We start from the raw sequence: 19,176 nt of genomic DNA on the forward strand, positions 1-19,176 counted from the left end.
GAAATAGTAACCCAGGCAAAACTATCACTTTAAACAATAAACTTGCCTTCGAACAGCATATACTTAATACAATTAAAAAAGACACATAAAGCTTGGTAAACTTTACAGACTCAAGCAGTTCATGGATGCCCCAACCAACTTAACACTTGCCACCACCCTCCTACTCCCTTTCTTTCTTTATGGGGTCCCCTATACTTGCTAACCTCCATACATTGCTAAAAAATAAACTCCAATCATGCTACCACAAAATCCAAAATTTGCAACTGGTCTACCCAATCACAGTCATTATTGCTTTGCCCTTAACAAACTAAACTGGATAGAGTTCCCCTACTATGTAAATTTAGTGCAACTTTTGGCCACAAAATAATCTATAAGCCAGATAGCTGCCTCACCTTAAAGCCTATCTTGCAACCTTACATTCCACCCAGAAATCTCTGCTCGACTAACAAGCTACTATATTGAAAGTACACAGACCTACTAAAAGAGCTGGCCATAGCCTATACTCCTACTCCGTAGCAAAACTTTGGAATACCTTACCTCCAGATATCACTGCCATAGAATCCAAATCCCACATCTGCCCATGCTCCTAACTGAAGAAAAGGTTATATATTTTTTTCTTTTTTTTTTTTCTCTAGTACTCCCCTCTCCTACTTCACATCTGTGTTTTACCTTTTCTTACACTATCTTCTGGTAACTATCTTATAGTCCATCATCCCAGAACCACTACCATAACTTCTTCCTGTCCTTATTACACCTCTCCCTTGTTACTTAACCCTCATTATGCATCCGTCCTTATACATTGCATAATTCCTTTTTTCCTCTCTAATATGTCACAACCTAGCTTCTCATAATATCCTCCCTTCTATCTCTTAACTCTGTAATAACAACACCATCTACTTTTACTAGTTCTTGAAACAGTTGCTCTCCCATATATCTTATACTACCACCTCTACTCTTTTTACTTAGTCAATATGCTTTTCTTTTTCTGTTAATTACTGTTATAATGTACCACAAACTATAATTTACTTGTACTTTTAACTACATTAGATCTAATATATGTATGCCTTTAGTAATTACTGTGACTGTATTCCTTTTTGGGAATGTATGTTCAATACCTTGAACAATAATATAATTGTATAATTTCTGATTGATTATATTTGTACTAATGCAGCTTTTCTCCCCTGGACTTTTCTGGTCATCAAATGTCAGTCAGTCAAATCAGTCAATAAACAAACATGTACCAGAGTTTTCAAACCTTTACATTTCTTTCAAAGCAGTTTGCAACCAGATTCACAAAGAAGTACACTCATAAACCTGCAGTCTCAGGCAAGATTTTGAAATGCTAAGGACAACTGGGCATTCGAAAATAGTCATAGCTGGGTAATCTAGCTCCCTGTGCTGTTCCCTGATCTGCAACTTTCTAGGGTTAAAGATTCCCTGAAAATGTACTCTTCACTTCTCTTAGGAGTATGTGGTACCCTGCCCCCCTCATGTATAAATGAGTAAATAAACCAAAGCACTGAAGCTAGTGGTTCTGTAGTGACCACATAATTATTACTGAAAACATCAATATGGGTATCATCTGCCAAAGGAACCACCAACATCTTGTGCCTGGGGCAGTTGCCCCTTCACCCCACTCTAGTTACACTTTTTTTTTAGAAAATTTATCATAATGTGACCATGGAGTTGCAGATATTGTGATTACAGTCTGATGAAGGTTAGTTATGCATACGTACTAACATGGCATTACCATCTCTGGGATAGTGCTAAATAATAGAGACTTCCAGTCATGAAAATGCTAAATTTTGTGGACCATATTACGAGTCATCACAAGACTTACGGACAGTATTTATTAATTATTTATTTATCCTTTGTTGACTGTGTCAGTTCTGTTAGGCTAATGGACTCTTCAGGAAAGACTCAAGGTGGTATTTATACCACTAGGGGTAATTTGGCCATGGCATCAGGAAACTTATTTGTAATCACGAAAACATGGTTTAAATGCTAAGAAGGCACTCTCTCAATACCTGGGTTTACTGCTTGCCCTGCCTTCACAGTCAATGGCAACTGTGGTGGTATGGTCTACATATGTGGACTTGATGACCAAGTACAAGCAGGGTTTGGACTGAGGGACAGACCCAGTATGGCAGGTAAGTAATGGTCCCACACTGACTACTCCATACTGTTCTCTTTGTAGTCTAGTATAAATAGCATGGTGTAGATGCACAAGCAGTCATGCCCCACTTGGTATATTGGCACACATAGCATGGTAGGGGGGTGGTCACAGTATAACTGGTTTCCTTTGGTCTGTGCTGGTGCCTGTGCCATTCTTTAGAGAGAACACACCCAACATCTCAGCATAGGTCACAAGCACCTGTCATACACAAGTGAAGACAGTATAACCATAACTGCTGTAGCCTTGCCATCTTGCAGCCAAGAATATTGTTTTGTTTCAACACTGTCCAAGTTCAACAACAGAATGATTGCATCATGGCTATTTATACTGGGAATGAATGGGAGGAAAATGCAGCATAGCACTGCGAGTAACACATGCCTTGGTACAAAACTACAACGAGCACTTTGAGGCATACCAAAGTACCATTCCAATAAATTGCTGTATTTTCTTAAAAATAAGTATATAGTCCTAAATAACCACTGATCTCACATGCACAGCAGTGACTCTCTGTTCATTAAACTGGTGACATTTGCCTCTGTACTGATATTTCATAAGTGCTACTCTCTCCAAATTCCTGCACAATCTCATTTTTAAAATGTTCTTACTCATACTGTGTGGCAAGCACCTACTTAAGGTACTATGCTATTGCACTAAGCAATATTCATCCTGATGCAATGAAAATATGAATTTAACATACTAGGTGTAACCAGCACATTTAGTGGAAGTCAAATTAAATATGTAGGTCACCTAAATAAAGAAAATCAATTGCAAGTAAATCATACAAATATCACATTAATAGATAAAACAACACATTAGAATGTCAGAGAAACGTGTGTAGCAACAAGACAGCACAACACAGGGAACATGATAATCATCTGCAAAGCTGTTTAACACTGGTCCGGCAAACCAAAAATATCTGTTTTTTTTCCACTCTTTTACTATGTTTAACTACTCTGCATCAGACTGGACAACAAAATTAAGAAAGAAAAAGATGGTAAACTTGACCCAGTTGTCCCAGAGCATGTCTGTATAAATGACTTGCTCGGGATCGCATAATAGACAAATGACGGCTGGGGGAATCAAACACCGTCCCACAGGAAGCAGCTGGTTAACAGCAAATAGATTTTTGTTGCTTAAACTTCGATAGTTGCTAGATTATCAGCTTTTGCATTAAGATGCATTTTTCTGAAGGATATGAAATCGGAAACGCTGATTTTGTCATTTATTAGTGGCTTTAGCCATCACTGATTTGTCAGGAATCGAAAACTATTATGACGAAAGAACAAAATATGAGGCAAACATCTCAACTACAGGCAAAATTCGGAACATCTGAGAGGTATGCCTGCCAGTAGTTTTGAGATCAGCACGATCTAATAATACAGAGAAAGAAAAAATGCAATAAAATAACGAACCCTGAACATACAGGAAAGTACAACAGCCCCATCATCATTTATTGACTTCAGCTGTCAGCTACTTGCTGCCCCTGCCCCCCAAAGAAAAAAAAATGAAGATTGTTCTGAACATAGTCAAAGCAAAGCAGCACACAAACTTGTACATACCAACTCTAGGAGACACATTATGTTGCAGTGCTCAGCTGGCTGGAATATTATCAAAATGATAAAAAAAAAAAAAGCATTGCATTCATTTTTCTTTAATGTGATCATTTACTGTAACAATTGTAATAAGGAATATTAAATAAAAATAAATGTAACGTAAATATTTCAACGCTAGTTTGTGTGTGGAGGGGGAGAAAATAGGCATACTGATGTAGTGTATTAACAGGATCTGCTACACAATATAGAATCGTGGAACAAATATGGCAATCTTTGTACATACTTTATTAAAAAAAATTATAATTCCAGGATAGCTGCAGGTAGATAATGTATCAAAAAAGTAGATGCCTCCAGCAGCTACAGCGAACAGAATAGCCTTCAGTTGCACAGCATCCTGTTTTTTTTTATGGTGTACATGATATATTCAACAGTTCTGTGGCATAATTAATTGTAAGGGGTGTTTCTAGGATGAAAGAACTGGAGGTGGGCAGTCGTTGAGCAGCAGCAACATAGGAAAAAACAAGTGCATTATTACACAGGCTTACAGTGCCCTTATAGTGAAAACTATACCGCAAGACTGTTAGAAGCTGAAAAAATGGCTTACAGTACAGGAACTGTAGATACAAGCATGACACAGTCAAAATGAGGACTTGCTTTCACAAAGGAAATATTTTGGAGTGGTAGAGTCAAAAGATAAGGAAGACGCACATGTTAGAAATGAGGAAACGTGCTGAACTACGTAGTCGTCCTTTAAGTGCTTTAGTAAAGCTTTGTTTTATCATTCTCAGCTGTGTGTTTGGAGTTCAATAATCACTAGTTACTTCATTTATAACAAAATCTTTTGGAGACAAAAAGGGTTACAGTAAGTGTTAAAAGAGGTGAAAATATTACCATTACCTCTGAGGCAGTGGACGTAGAGTTACATTTTAGAGTGATCCCTGTTATCAGTACTTATCCCTGGAGGGCTATGAAAAGTAGCACAGAAGCCATGGTTGGAAGTATATGTTTTTTTTTCCACAATGTACAGGTTTTTGCCTCTGTTGAGAACTCGAGTGGGGATAATTTTATTTTAATTTTCTTTTTTTTATTTATTCATTCATTAACCTGGAAAAGCCGAAAGACAAACGACATTCATAATATTTACTTTGCATACTTTTGTGATTAGTAACAATGGCCTTAAAAGTTAAACCATGTATGTGTTATTGTGGGACCCTCTACGTTTTAGGCTCTAATGAGGCATGTGTTGGGCATAGTGGCCATCTGTTGTTGCAGGAGTACTGGGCAGGTTTTGAGGAGGGTCATACGGAAATTGTATCAGCTTTGCAGAAGATGCGTTCTAGAGGATCTAATGGACCATGTGTATACTAGATAGCTGCTGGGTATTACAGGCAACCATGCATTTTACTCCTGAGTTATTGGTACCTAAACTGTGATGAATTACTGATTTTGTGTCCTCTATTGTGTATACATCTTAAGCTAGAAAAAAGTAGGAGTTATGAAATGAGTGTACTTGATGCAGTGCTTTGTGGTTAATTGTAATGCTTAAGACTACAAGTTAGCACTTTTTGTTATGGTTTGGCTGGTCTGTTATTGCTATATGTACATGGGATTTTTCACTTATTACTTCAGTGTTATGCAGTAGTTAGTCTGATTATGAAGTAAAACAGTGATCTCCCTGTGTTGACTAGATGCCTTAGAATATGCTTACCTGACTTTGGTAGATACACATCGGTCAAACTTTATATTTTGTGTTCTACTATTCCTATATAATGTTTTTTTTTTCTTTTATAACTTGACTATTTTGGATTTATGTATTTGTCAAGTCTCATGATGCACTTGCTGAAATTAAACAAGAGGCCTTTACTACTGCACAAACCGTTTTTTTTTTCTTTGAGATCTTCAACATCTTTTACTGAAGTACAGTTGGAAGTCATCAGAATATTTGGTTAAACTTAGCAATTTCCCACTTTTGTATCCTAGAAGAATTGTCCAGAAAATGTAAACCCCGTATAGAGCCCTGTTGGACACCATTGGTAAGTTCTTTTAATATAGATAAGCATTCCCCAACCCTGAATTATTGTGTTCTCTTGCTTATTTATCAGTGGACATCTAACAAAGTCCGTTATTCCTTTGTGTAGATTGTTGACAAAAGTCGTAGGAAGACCAAGATAAGCAGTAATTATTTTCAGACCTTCATCAAAAGCAGTTGCTGCCTTCTCAAAGAATGCTGTAAATGTCAACAGGGAAAAGTTTTTACAAAATTGTGCTGTTCCATGTCTAAAGTACATCCATTGTGTCATTTTGGATAAGTTCCATTGTGCCTCCTTCAGTGATTTCACAAAGGGTATTGGTCAATCTAATGGTTGACACGCGGTAGTGGTGCTGCGGTAGCGTTGTCGCTTCACAGCAGGACGTTGTCCCCTTCGATTCCCAGCTAGAGCGTCTTCTGTGTGGAGACATGCGTGAATGGGCGTACCTTCGTTGAAGGTTGTGCGTCAGGGCTAGTAACTAGGCACTAAAAATCCACTACCAAACATTAGCGGACCGGAGTTCCGCTGTGGCGACCCGTAACCAGGATAAGCCGAAAGACACAACAACAACTGGTCAGGCTAATGGTTCTGAAATTTAGTGTCTAATGAGACAACCCTGCCCCGTGAACCTGTACCACTACAGCTCGTCATTGTTGTTCTGGGACTTCACAGATTAGCATCCAGTTTATGACTGATGGTAGTTTTATTAGGTTTTCATGATTCACTGTAGGAAGACCACCAGGGATGTTATCAGGTCCCATAGAGCTTGAGTTTTTCATTTTATTTTTGTTAGCATGTATCGTATTTCTTGTTATTTAAGGGCTGTCTCATGTTGCCTGTATAGCATCCCAATGTATTTAATGGCTGATTATGAAGTATTCTACAAGCACATATGTTGTGTGCTACGGCTGGGTGATCACTTCATTGTTGATAACATGTATTCCAGTATTCCAATATTTCCCTTTCAGTTTTTTTTCCATCTGTAGAATACCCTGTTGGTATTTTTTTCCTTTTTTTTATCTTTGAGTCCAGGGTCATAATTGGATATGGAAAAGTTGATAAAACAGCAATTTCTTATACTTGTTTTTATGACTGTGGCACCTTCGGAGCAAATTACTATCTCCTTTCTTTTGTTGTATATTTTATTATTTTGTGATGCAACTAGAGAGGTGTTTAGTTGAACTTACCTGCATATTTGTCTCACTGGTGTGTGTTCATGAATAGTGAACTTAGTAATATCATATAACTCCTTGATAGTTTTGAGGATGGCATCCCACTCTTGTTTTCTCAAGTATGACATTTATTGCATCATAGTTTCCATTGTTAAAGTGCAGGAGGGATGAACTATTTATGTATATTTTGATTTTACCCTTAAAGATTATGGTACTATGATGAGTACTAATTTCAGTGAGTGTAAATGGGGGTGGGGTAGAAAGAGACTATTGTGGGTTGCACTTACACAGTGGATATGTAGTAGCAAGCACTGCGCTTGGGATTGATTACTTTCCATTTTGGAATTTGGATGGAAAGTTAAAATATGGGATGGGTTCTGAAATACAGGTAATGTGCTAGGAGTTTGGAAGGGAGAGTTCTTGAATGCTGCCTCAGAAGGGAATCTGTAGAAGAGAGAAGACTGATTACTGAGAGCCACAGGTTAAATTCTGGAGCTTGTACTGTTCCATCCTTATATGCAAGGGATTTTTGTGCAGATTGCCTAAGCATTGTATTTTTATGTGTGTGTTGGGGAAGGGGCTCACTAAAAGTGTCGTCAAAGGAAGGAAATGTGGAGCATGCAGTAAATGAAAATTACTGTTCAAAGGCAGTAGCTAAAACTAGCAGAATATTTGGTTGTATTACTAGATGCTTTTACTTGAGAGATAAGGAAACAGTCTGGTTTTGTAAAAGGCTGTAGATTTCCCCATTTTGATCCGAGACAGTTTTTGGAAAATTTTACTAGGTAAAGAAAGTCAAGTTAGTTCAGGGATGCAGAGTAGGCTAAAATAAGTGGTGAAGGGGTAGAATATCTGAGGAAGACTATATAGCTTAAATATGATCTCACTTGAGAAGGAATGTGGGATATGATTTTGTCACACATGGATGGAGGGAAGAGGTTGGGGAATGCAATTTGGCCAGATATAAAAGGAGACAGGAGAAGGCACAACTGGAAAATAACTATTCTGAAATGCTCCAAATCTGTCAGGAAGCAGCTTTCCATAGAGAGAGAGGCTATAGATCCATAAGATCACAGTGGAATATGGACCCAGGCTTAAGTTGGGGGTGGGATGCAGTGAACAGGGACTCTGTCAGTGGGTGGGAAGGGGCAGCTGCATGGGGGCTTACCCCATTTTACCTCACTCGTTAAAAAGGCAACTGCCTACTTCTGCTGCCTTTATGGTACAGTACATTGTTATCTTTGTTGACCAGGTAGGTGGGGGCTTGTCCCTGTGACCCTTTACAGCTGCAAACTTCGAGCTGAGCACAGTTACAAAATAGTGTGTTTCTGGTAGACTGTACTGAAAGCATCCAACTTTACTGAAGAGTAACGATTCTACATGTTAAGTGCTATTGTGCATTCATTTCTTTTTGCGTGTTAGCTCATTATTCCATAAGGTATGGCATCTTGAAATTATACCTCCTCTGTGACAGTTTGTACATGGAATTATTTAATTTCCTTTGAGAACTGCCTTTGTAATTGAAATGTTCCTAAATCATATTTACAAATGCCAGTAGAGTGTCATTTGACTAGTTTAGAATAAACTGACGATTTGTTCTTTTACAGTACTGAGAAAATTGATAGTGAACTTTTCATTGATATAATTGACTGAACATTGTCACAGTCATGCTTTCATATTAATAGTTTTTGCTTGTGTGATACTGGAGCTTGAACCATGTGCACCATTGCTGCTGCAGCAGTAAACATAATGTTTCTTGCTTGGGCAGCAGCTATGTTTTTTTAATGCCTGTGACAAAAGTAAAAATAGTTATATAGTACTTATTGAAAGTGAAGTACATCTGCTATAATATCCAAGTGTGGAGGAAATTAACTGTTGCTCACGAATGTCTTTAATATGGCATGAACTGTCTTGTTCTAATTTTCATTTACCACATAATAAAACTGAAAATTGTTTTGCTTGTTTTCCTGTGTAGGAAGGAAGAGATGCCAATGCCCCTTTGCCAAATGTCCAAGACAAAGAACCTGTAGCTGGTAATGATAGATTCAAACCTGTAGTCCCCTGGCCTCGTGTTGAAGGAAAAGAAGTGGATTTGGAATCTATTCGGCGGAAAAACAATGTTGAAGATATCCAGCTACATCAACAAAAGAAAGAAAATCATCAGAACATAATGGAGAAGCAGTACATAACTTTCAAGCCCCAAACACATATCTATAGTGACCCAGTACTAAAATCTGGAGTCATTGGCAATTTTGAAGCTAAAGAACCTGAACCTGAAGGAGTCATAGGTGGTCCTGGGGAAGGAGCACATCCCTTTGTACTTGGCCCAGAGTATAAGGAATCTGTTCAAGGCAGTATCAGAGAATTTGGTTTCAACATGGTGGCCAGCGATATGATCTCACTGGACCGAACTATCAGTGATTTACGCCATGAAGAGTAAGCTTTCCTTGTTTATTACCAGAATGTAGTGATCCTTTCAAAGAAATTATCATTCTTTTATAAATACAAAAAGTTGCTGTGTCTGATCAATCAATGCATTGCATATGAGGAATTACAAAGTTTCTATTATGTTCTGTTCTTTTTGAATATCCTAAACCTTGTGCAGTTTGTGCTTGCCACTTATTTAATTATTCTGGTGACAAAATAACACACCATTGTAAATGTGAAAACAAAAGGCTATGCCTTCTCTCATGCTTTCATTGTAAGTTAGTTAACTGTTAGTACCATAAACCTGGAAATACTCGCCTTGTACCTAGAAAGTTTTTCAAAACTGGAGCTGTAGAAGGTTACATTTCTTTTGACTACCTATCCTGTGTATCCCAAATTAATTTCCGCAACATGCTTCTGATGAATCACTGAAGGTGATGAAACATACCACTCTCTGGAAATGTTGAGATGTGCTATAGATGGAGTCCAGCAGGTATGCTGGTGATGCAGTAAAATGTGGAAGAGAAAATTAAGTCTTGAATCTGAATAACAGCAAATGGTTAAAAAGTACTATGTGATTACTCACTAGACTATTCTGAATAGTCATTCATTCATTCAGTTCTTTCATTCTCTGGTACAAGGGGGGGCCTAAGCGTGACCAACTTTCTAAATTCTGAGTATTATTTTGCATCTGTAGCTGAAAAGAGGGTTATTTTATCTTGTAAAATTCCAATTTGCAGAATCGTAATGCATGTTTTGACATTGTTTCAGATCATTGATTGACCCTTGTCAACAGAAAGTGTGGAATTTTCAAGTGTTGAACTCTGAGCCATCATAAATTTCCTATTACTGCAGAAGAAAACTCCAAAGGAAATCCATGAATGTATAATGCAAACATTGACTGACAAGTATCCTTCTTACTCAACTGTGAAGAAGTGGTATGCAAAGTTTCAGTGTGGAGATTTTGAGACCAAAGATACAGCAAGGTCTGGGAGGCCTCTAATGGTGTCAACTCCTGAAATTGTTGACCATGTCCATGACCTGATTTTGGCAAATCGGCAAGTATTAATTAAAATAATTGCTGAGACGAGTACTGGTTAAAATAATTGCTGAGACACTACAGATATTCAGGAAACATGTTGGGTTTATAATCCTTGAGCAGCTGGGTATGCAGAAGCTCTCAGCAACAACAACAGTTTTTGCAATGGCAGTACTCGGGTTCACCAAGGTCAAAGAAGTTCAAGACCCAAAAGTCAGCAGGAAAGATCATGGCCACAGTGTTGTGGGATCAGGAAGGTGTTATAATGACTTACTGTCTTCCAAGGGGCCAAACAGTTAATGCAGAATACTGCTGTAACTTGCTGTGCTGATTAAAGGAGGCATTGTAAGAAAAAAGGAGAGGGAAGCTGTGGAAAGGAGTTCTCTTTTTGCAAGACAATGCACCTGTTCACAAGGCTGGCAAAATAATGGATGTTTTGACAAAACTGGGGTTTGAGTGCATATACTATCCACCCTACTCACCAGATCTTGCTCCATCTGACTATTTCCTGTTTCCCAACCTTAAAAAGAGTTTGAAAGGTTGGCAATTAAGTGATTTGGAGGTGATTGCAGCAGCGGAGCAGTATTTCAATGACCAGACTTCAGACTTTTTTTTTGGCAGGGTTACAGAAACTTTAGACACAATGTGCCAACTTTGGGGTGAATATATTGAATAACATGCAAGTTTCATGGCTCCATGTCATTCCCTTCTAGGTCAGGCTTAGAACTTTTCAGCACCCCCTCGTACCTGCTTTAACCATTTCAGGATTGTTGGGGAGCTATAGCCTTTCCTGGTTCTCAGTGGACATAAGGCAGAGAGCCTAATTCCAGGAAAGGATGTCAGTGTGTTGCAAAACAAATTCTCTCACGTGCAGTCTGCATGCATGTGTGTCTCTCTCTTTCTTTCTCACTCATTCATTCAGTCACAAAGCCACATACATGCACAGTCGCTCCTGCATTGCAGGACGCGCATGATTATTTGCAAAAGGTTTTTCTGTTTTAATTTTGTAGAACTGAAAGACAGTAATTCCCAATTTGCTTAGGCTGTAATAGTTGCAGTCTTCTAAATGCATTCGTGTCTATATGAATACTTTGTTTTGTAATATCAGTTGATGTTACCTCATGATAAAACTGTCTGAAATTGCTCGCGGGTGTCCTGTGCACATGTGTACATGGGTGATTGTTGAATTATCCATTTCAGGGACTATCCTACATGTATTGGTCTGAATTGTTGATCAGATACCTATTTCTGTGTCTTTTTGGGTTAATCCTGTGACTGTTTTTGTCAGCTATTAACACGCCGTAGACTGTGCACTCGTGCTAGCTCTTAGCTGCTGTTTAATCCTTACCAGGGGCAGTCCCATATGTGCCGGTCCATATACCATTTAATTATCAAGTCTTTGAATGATATTTGGCATCCATACTACCTAAATTTTCCTGCAGCTGACCGTGCACTTGTCTATATAGAGTGATTATTGCTTAATGCCTTGCAAGGGCTATGCCACATGTGCCTAGTCTGAATTGCTCTTTCAGTTTAAAGTTCCCATTAAACAGTGCTTAGTCAGAATTCTTGCAAGGGCTATGCCACATGTGCCTAGTCTGAATTGCTCTTTCAGTTTAAAGTTCCCATTAAACAGTGCTTAGTCGGAATTCCATTCAGTTTAAAGTTCCATTTAACAGTGTTTTCTGCTCCTTGTGGATTGTCTTGCCTTGTCTTGTCTAAGACAGCGACTATCAAAACCGGCATTTGTGCATTGTCTCCATTGTGGCATTATAATAAATATAAGATGTTATGTTGTCCTGTCTCACTTTCATTCTTTCTTGGATGGGTTTGGAGTCTATCCTCGGCTTTGACTCTGTCAAATACACAGCTGGAAGTCTCAAGCTTGGCTCGTGGCAGGTAGGTATACCATGATGCAGTGGTGCAACTCTCCAGATCTCGTTTGCCACTTTACGAGGTTGGATGTGCTCTTCTTGGCCTTGGCTAAGTTTCTTTTTCACTCTATTAGCTAAAATTTCTAGTACTTTTGCATTTATAGTGTTTCCTAGCATGTTTAAATAGTTAGATTAAGCATGTAGCTAATCTTATCTCCTTCTGCTGTTGGTAGCTGCTTTTTGCCCGTCGTTTTTTCGCAGGCTTGTTGTATCCCGTAGTTTATTGTAGTGGTGTCTGTACATTTTCCTTTTTCAGTAGTTGATATTTAGCAGTAGTTGATATTTAGCTCATTTAAGTTTAGAGAGCTAATCGCCCATTTTAGAGGGCTGGTAGTTTTAATAGTTAGTGTAGGTTATCCCTGGTATCCAGGTCCGTTTAAGTTAGAGGCCCTAGTGTTACTCTTGTCAAAGTTTTTCTAGTTATATTTACTTAGATGTGTAGTGTTTATTAGATTAGAGTGCAAATTTATCTTTACTTAGAAGTGCAGTGTTGTTTAGTTAGAGTGTGTTGTATATCACAGTTTTAAAAGTAGTGATTTGTTTTTGGGAACTCTCTTCTATCATGTCTAAAGACTCTAGAGAATGAGAGCATAAGCCTTCGGGCTTTAAAAAAATGTTAAAAATGTACACAAAAGATGTCAATTACTGATGGACATGTCATTTGTGTATACTGTCTAGGGGCTATTCATTTACAGGAGGATTGTACATTCTGTCACTCCTTTAGTGCAAGAGTGTTACAGGAGAGGAGAAACAAATTGATTCTCAAGGGGCTCTTGAAGCCAACCTTTGAGGAAGCTGTACAAAGTGTTTCTTCAAAGAAGGACAAACCTTGCAAAAGACCATCACATGTTTCTACGGGTCAGTTGGAGCATCCAGAAAAACGGTCTAAAATTTCTAAGACATCTAACTCCTCGGCTCCACAGCCCTCGGAACCATCAGAGGTTATCATTATTGATCAGCCTGATTCTTCGTCCCCAAGGTTTTTGGAGCTGCAAGATGTCGTGTCTCGGAGCCGGTCCACTGACATTCCACCGGTCTCCCCTACTCTGAGATCTCCCATTTTGGAGAGGTCTCGTTCTCCTTCTCTATTCTCCAGGTCCACTAGGAGCCGATTTGATGATGATGTGGAGCGGGTGGTGCGCAGGCTCTTGAAGTCGCCGGCACTAGCCAAATTGATCTCAGCTCTGACCCATCAGATCTCGGAGCCTTCTAAAGCCATTACATCCACAGTTGTTCCTCCTCCGACCCTTGGAGCCAGAGTGCCTGGTACCACTTACTGTAGAACTGTCGGTTCTTGGACCCCTTTTGGTGATCACTGAGCCGACATCTGCTCTGACTCTCTTAGCACCGACCAGGGTATCTGGGAAGCCAGGGTTCTCCGGCTGGTCCCAAGGGGGACGCTCAGGCCCAAACTTCTTTGGTGCTGAGTCTGCCCCTTGGAGCGTTAGCTCGGGTGAGCTCAGCTCCCCCAATCTCCCTGGGTCCGGGGGTGTCCTCTGAGTCGTCGGAGCCAGGAACATCTTTGGAGCTGGTGGGGTCTGCTTTCGAGCTGACGAGTGTGCTGTCTCCTTCTACAGCTCTACATAAGGATGGCCGCATTCGTCCCCCTAAGGCACCGGCTACTGTCTTGACACCACCCCATCCACAGGATAACAGAGAGCCAGAGCCTCAGGATCCTCATTGGGTGAACCCCTGTCTTCCGAGGCCTCCCCAGAATACCCTTCTGAGGAGCCTCCTCAGAAGAGAACTTGCAAGAGGAAGCTTATAGACTCTCCTGATGAGTCTGTCACTTCAGATACTGACCTCGAGGAGTCGGAAGGGTCCCCACGCTCGTCTTGTGATGATATCTTTTGCAGATATCCTAGAAATCCTAAAGCAGAGGCGCGACTGGAAAACAATCACCCCTACTGAACAGTCTGTGTACCTGAAGGCCTTTGGATCTCAACTCCTCCTGGGTGTCTCTGCCTTTCGATGAACTAATGGACTTGGTCAGTCAAAAGGCATGGGAGTCACCTGACACTATGGAACCAGTCCCTCAAAGGCCAAACAAGTTCTTGTCAGCCCCTACTGGAAAGGATTTTCTCACAAAGGGTGTACCTGTAGATCCTATGGTGGTGGCAGCAGCCACCAAGAAGGAACTCACGGAGACATCCTCATCTGTTCATCCTCTGAACAAAGATTCTCGAATGATGGACAGATACGGGAAGTGTGTCTTTTCGTCAGAGACTTTTACACTCCGATCACTGAACTACCTAACTCACTTTACAAGGCTACAAAGAGATCTCCTGAACGAGCTAGGAGATACTCTACAAGGTACATTAGCTGCGGGGGTAAGTGAGATGGTCTTTTCCCAGATATCCACCTTAAATTCTATAGTCAGCTCCTCCATGAGGCTGATATCTTATGCAGCGGATGGAGCGAACAGGGCAGTGAGTTCAGGAGTTTCCCTGAGAAGACACTCCTGGATGCACTTGTGCAATTTTGCAGAACCTTTTAAGTCTACCTTTACTAACACCCCTTTTGATGGTTCCTTACTCTTTGGACCCAAAGTAAAGGACACACTCACCAGATGCGAGCAGGAAGGGAAAACTCTCTCTGCCATTGGAGTATGTTTTTCTGTACCTTCAGGACCTTACCCTAAAGGTCAGAAGAGTGGGAAAATGTGGTTCAAAAGATCCCAGGGAGCTTTCCAGGATGCACTAGGTGAATCCTTCCCAGGGGCAGAGGGGGAGGTAACAGTGGTAGACGTCGTAGAGGCAGAGGGGGTTCGCAAAACCAGGGCAACTGTGATTCCTTTCATAGACGTTCCTATCAGCGCTCCTGAAAGGAGGCCCACCTGCTCTACCCTGGAGGCAGTCGGGGGACATTTGTCTTTGTACCCAAAAGCCTGTCAAAATATCACAAGAGACAAGTAGGTAATAATATCCAGAGGATATTCCATTCCCTTTTTGCCACCCTGCCCCACAAATCAGAACAATCCTGGATGTTCCACCCAGTCTAAGGGAGCAAGCAACTATAGAAATCCAAAAGGTGCTGGACAAAAGAGTCATCCAAGAAGTCCCCACAGACTAAACAGGATTCGGCACTTACTCAAGATTCTTTTTGATGCCAAAAAGAACAGGGTACTGGAGACCCATATTAGATCTAAGCAAGTTGAATGACTGTCAAGAAGTCAAAGTTCCAAATGGTGACACTGCAGTCAATAATTCCCTTCTTAGGGAAAGATGATTGGATGTGTCCGATAGACCTCCAAGATGCGTACTACCACATAAAAATGGACAGAGCATCGAGGAGTCATTTATGCTTCCAGCTGGGAGCCACTCATCATTTCCGAGCTCTGCCCTTTGTTCTCACTACAGCCCCCACAGTGTTCAACTCTATGGCAGTAGTCACGGCTCACTTGAGGCATCTGGGATTCCAAGTGTTTCCGTATCTCAACAACTGGCTCCCAACTGCCACCACCAAGCATCTACTCCAGCAATCCAGTGATGTGACTTTGGAAATTTGTGCTCATTTAGGCATAACAGTCAACTTACAAAAATCTGCCTTGTTGCCCTGTCAACATATTACCTTCATAGGCGCAGATCTAGACACTATTTCCTTGATGACACATCTTCCAGCAGATGGAATTTCAGCCCTCAGGCAGCAAGTACTTCACCTTCTTCCCAAGGACATGGTAAAGGCAAAGGTAGTTCTGAAACTTCCACCACAACACTAGTTCCTCTTACCAGAATGCACATGAGAATCCTTCAATGGCTTTTGTTCTCCCAGTGATCACTTCAAGAGCTCCCTATGTCTCACCTCATCAGAATAACGGAGTCATGCAAAAAGGACTTATGGTGGTGGATCTAGTCCATCCAGTCCAGCCATGTGACCATCGGGAGACCCTTTGTTCAATGACAACCAGTTGCTACAGTGACCATGGATGATTCCCAGATAGGGTGGGGGGAGGGCATTATCTGGGAAGAACGGTCAAAGGTATATGGCAGGAACATGAGGCCCACTTGAACATAAATGTCCTAGAGATGAGAGCAGTGCTTCTGACGTTGCAAGCATTCCATGACTCTCTTCCTCTAGGGATGATTGCTATACAGTTAGACAACATGTCAGTGGTTTAGTACAGAAACAAGCAAGGGGGAACCAAATCTTATTCTCTTTGTCATGAGGCCATGAGAGTTTGGCAATGGCCAATGTCTTCCCAGCGCTTTCTAGTAGCAACGCACATCCCGGGTAAGTCTAGCATGATGGCAGACGAGCTGAGCAGGGCAATAGGTTCATATGTTGGTACTAGGCTATCAGCCCTAGGGCCTATACAAGCCTAGCCATAACAATTCCCTGGCTATTTCTTCCCACACTATTTACTTCCCTGGACCCCTGTCTAGCAGGGCGACTGACATGATCCCCAGGGTGAATTTCCTTTCTCCCATCCAATCGTCAAAGTTCCTTTTGAAAAGGGCCAAAGAGGCACTCTGCTTGACATGTATGGGCAATCTATTCCAGAGTCTGAGGAGTGTCTGGGTCAGGAACCTATCCCTCCAGCATGTTGCCTTACGAGTGGTCTCTGAACCAGAACATAGTGGAAAAGATCTTCTGGAAATGAGGTCAGCCTTGCTGCAATGTTTTTGCCACTCTCATGAATGCCAAGTGCAGCAGCTACTTTACCCTAATTCTCCTGCCGGGGGAGACACTGAGAGATGCACTTGTACATGATTGGCTCTCGGGACTTCTTTATGCCTTTCCTCCGTTTCCCCTCATACACAAAGTCATCCAGAAAGCAGAATCCTTGGGAAGCAGGATGATTCTCATTGCCCCATATTGGCTGCGTTAGATTTGGTTCCCCTTCTTTGGCCTAATCTTCAGGAGAAGCCTTGGACTCTGGACCCAGTTCCAGACCTGCTGACACACATGTCAGGTACACTTCATCCTTCTTTCCACACCCTCTACTTGAAACTGTGGCTGCTCCACTTCCCAGTTTAGTCAGGCTTCAAAATTTCACTCCAACAGTTAAGCACATACTGATGTCCTCTCATAAAGCTTCTACTAGAAGACTATATATTCTAGCAAATGGAAAAGATTTTCTCACTTGACACAAAATAGAAACATTGACCCTTTTTCTGCGCCTATTCAATACATTCTAGAATTCCTGATAGAACTCTTCCAACAAGATTCGGCTGCAGCATCCTTTAGAGGACAGCTGGCTGCAATTTCAAATTTCCACATTGGTGACCATTCCTCTAATTTAATGTCACACAGGTTGTGCAAACCATTTTTGAAAGGTGCCTCCTTATTGAGACTTCCCTTTAAGGAACCACTTCCTCCTTGGGATTTAAATTTTGTCCTATCTCAACTCACATTGCCACCATTTGAACCTTCTTCATCTTGTGACCTCAAATTTCTTTCATGGAAAACCATTTTTCTTGTTGCTGTGACATCTGCCAGGAGGGTCTCAGAGTTGCAAGCGTTATCTATCAAACCACCATATCTGATTTTTCACAAGGACAGGGTATCATTACAAACTAATCCATCCTTTGTACCTAAGGTTTGCTCTCAAGCCAACATCAATCAATCCATTGAGCATCCGGTGTTCTTTCCCAATCATAGCAACAAGAAAACTCCATCAGTTGGACGTGCATAGACAACTCTATTTGCATAGGACCAAAGATTTCAGGAAATCTGACCAATTATTCATTTCCTTCTCTGAGGCAAAAAAAGTGTACACCCATTTCTAAAGTTACCCTTTCTAACCGGCACTCGAATTGTATCACCTTTAACTATACCTCCAATAATAGAGAACTACCATTCAAAGTTAGGAGTCATTCATCTAGAGCACTAGCTACGTCATCTACTTTTCAGGCCAGAATTTCTATGGACAGCATTTGTGCTGCAGTTACTTGGGCCATTCTTCATACATTTATCACTTATTACAAAGTGGATTTGGCCTCCAAGGACAGGGCCTCTTTTGGTTCCACTGTGCTTAAAGGTGTACTTTCCTGAGCCACCTGGGAAAAAGGTGCTAGGGACGCTGTCCCATCCAAGTAAGAATGAAGGTGAGATAGGACAATATAACATAAAGAAGTTATGTACTCACCATAACGTTCCGTGTTTGTTGTCCATCCCACCATTTATTCTTACAAACCCTCCCTCCTTTCCCCATCCAAGGACTCCTAGAGGACCTGGTGGTTATCTTTACTCCTTTCAGGAGTTCCTTGACTCAGTTTGTTTCTCCTGTGTTTGGGGTCCTATATATCTATATCTATCTATATATCTAATCTATATATATATATATATATATATATATATATATACATATATATAGTGTGTGTGTATTATATGTATATGTGTGTGTGTTACTTAGTAAGTTAGCAGCAAACAAGATCTGGAGAGTCGCACCACTGCATCATGGGATACCTACCTGCCATGAGCCAAGTTTGAGACTTCCAGCTGTGTATTCGGCCAAGTCGGAGCCGAGGATCGGCTCCGAACCCATCCAAGTAAGAATGAACGGCAAGATGGACAACAAACATTGAACGTTATGGTGAGTACATAACTTCTTTTTCTTTTTGTGTGTGTCTTTTAGCATCCTCCCTCCATGCATTATATAAGAAAGGCCCAGCCTGCTGCTTTGGTAGCTTCCCTATATGCTTAACTGACTTACAGATGCTGAATTAAACATTTGTATACCGGATTTATGTTCCGAAAGTAACTGTATTAGGTATTCTTAATGCCTGTGAACTGTGAGTGGTTATCATTCGTTGACCAATTCTGTGTACTGTTAACTGGATGAAAACTGTTGTCTAAATCAGCTGTATAATCCACAAACTATTTTTCACAGTATAATTCTGCAT

The 19,176-nt window shown here is 40.7% G+C and overlaps 1 protein-coding gene across 2 annotated transcripts in view; it reads left to right on the forward strand.

The window, feature by feature from the left end:
* GALNT7 (polypeptide N-acetylgalactosaminyltransferase 7) overlaps positions 1-19,176 on the forward strand; it is a 1,380,380-nt gene that overhangs the window by 280,686 nt on the left and 1,080,518 nt on the right. For both annotated transcript variants that reach the window (XM_044061719.1, XM_044061717.1), the window contains exon 2: positions 8,907-9,367. In XM_044061719.1, the coding sequence (XP_043917654.1) occupies positions 8,907-9,367 (461 nt within the window). The remainder of the gene's footprint in view (positions 1-8,906; positions 9,368-19,176) is intronic.

This window comes from Protopterus annectens, chromosome 2.part0, assembly GCF_019279795.1.
Source record: "Protopterus annectens isolate FY-2018-M chromosome 2.part0, PAN1.0, whole genome shotgun sequence".
Taxonomy (NCBI): Eukaryota; Metazoa; Chordata; order Ceratodontiformes; family Protopteridae; genus Protopterus; species Protopterus annectens.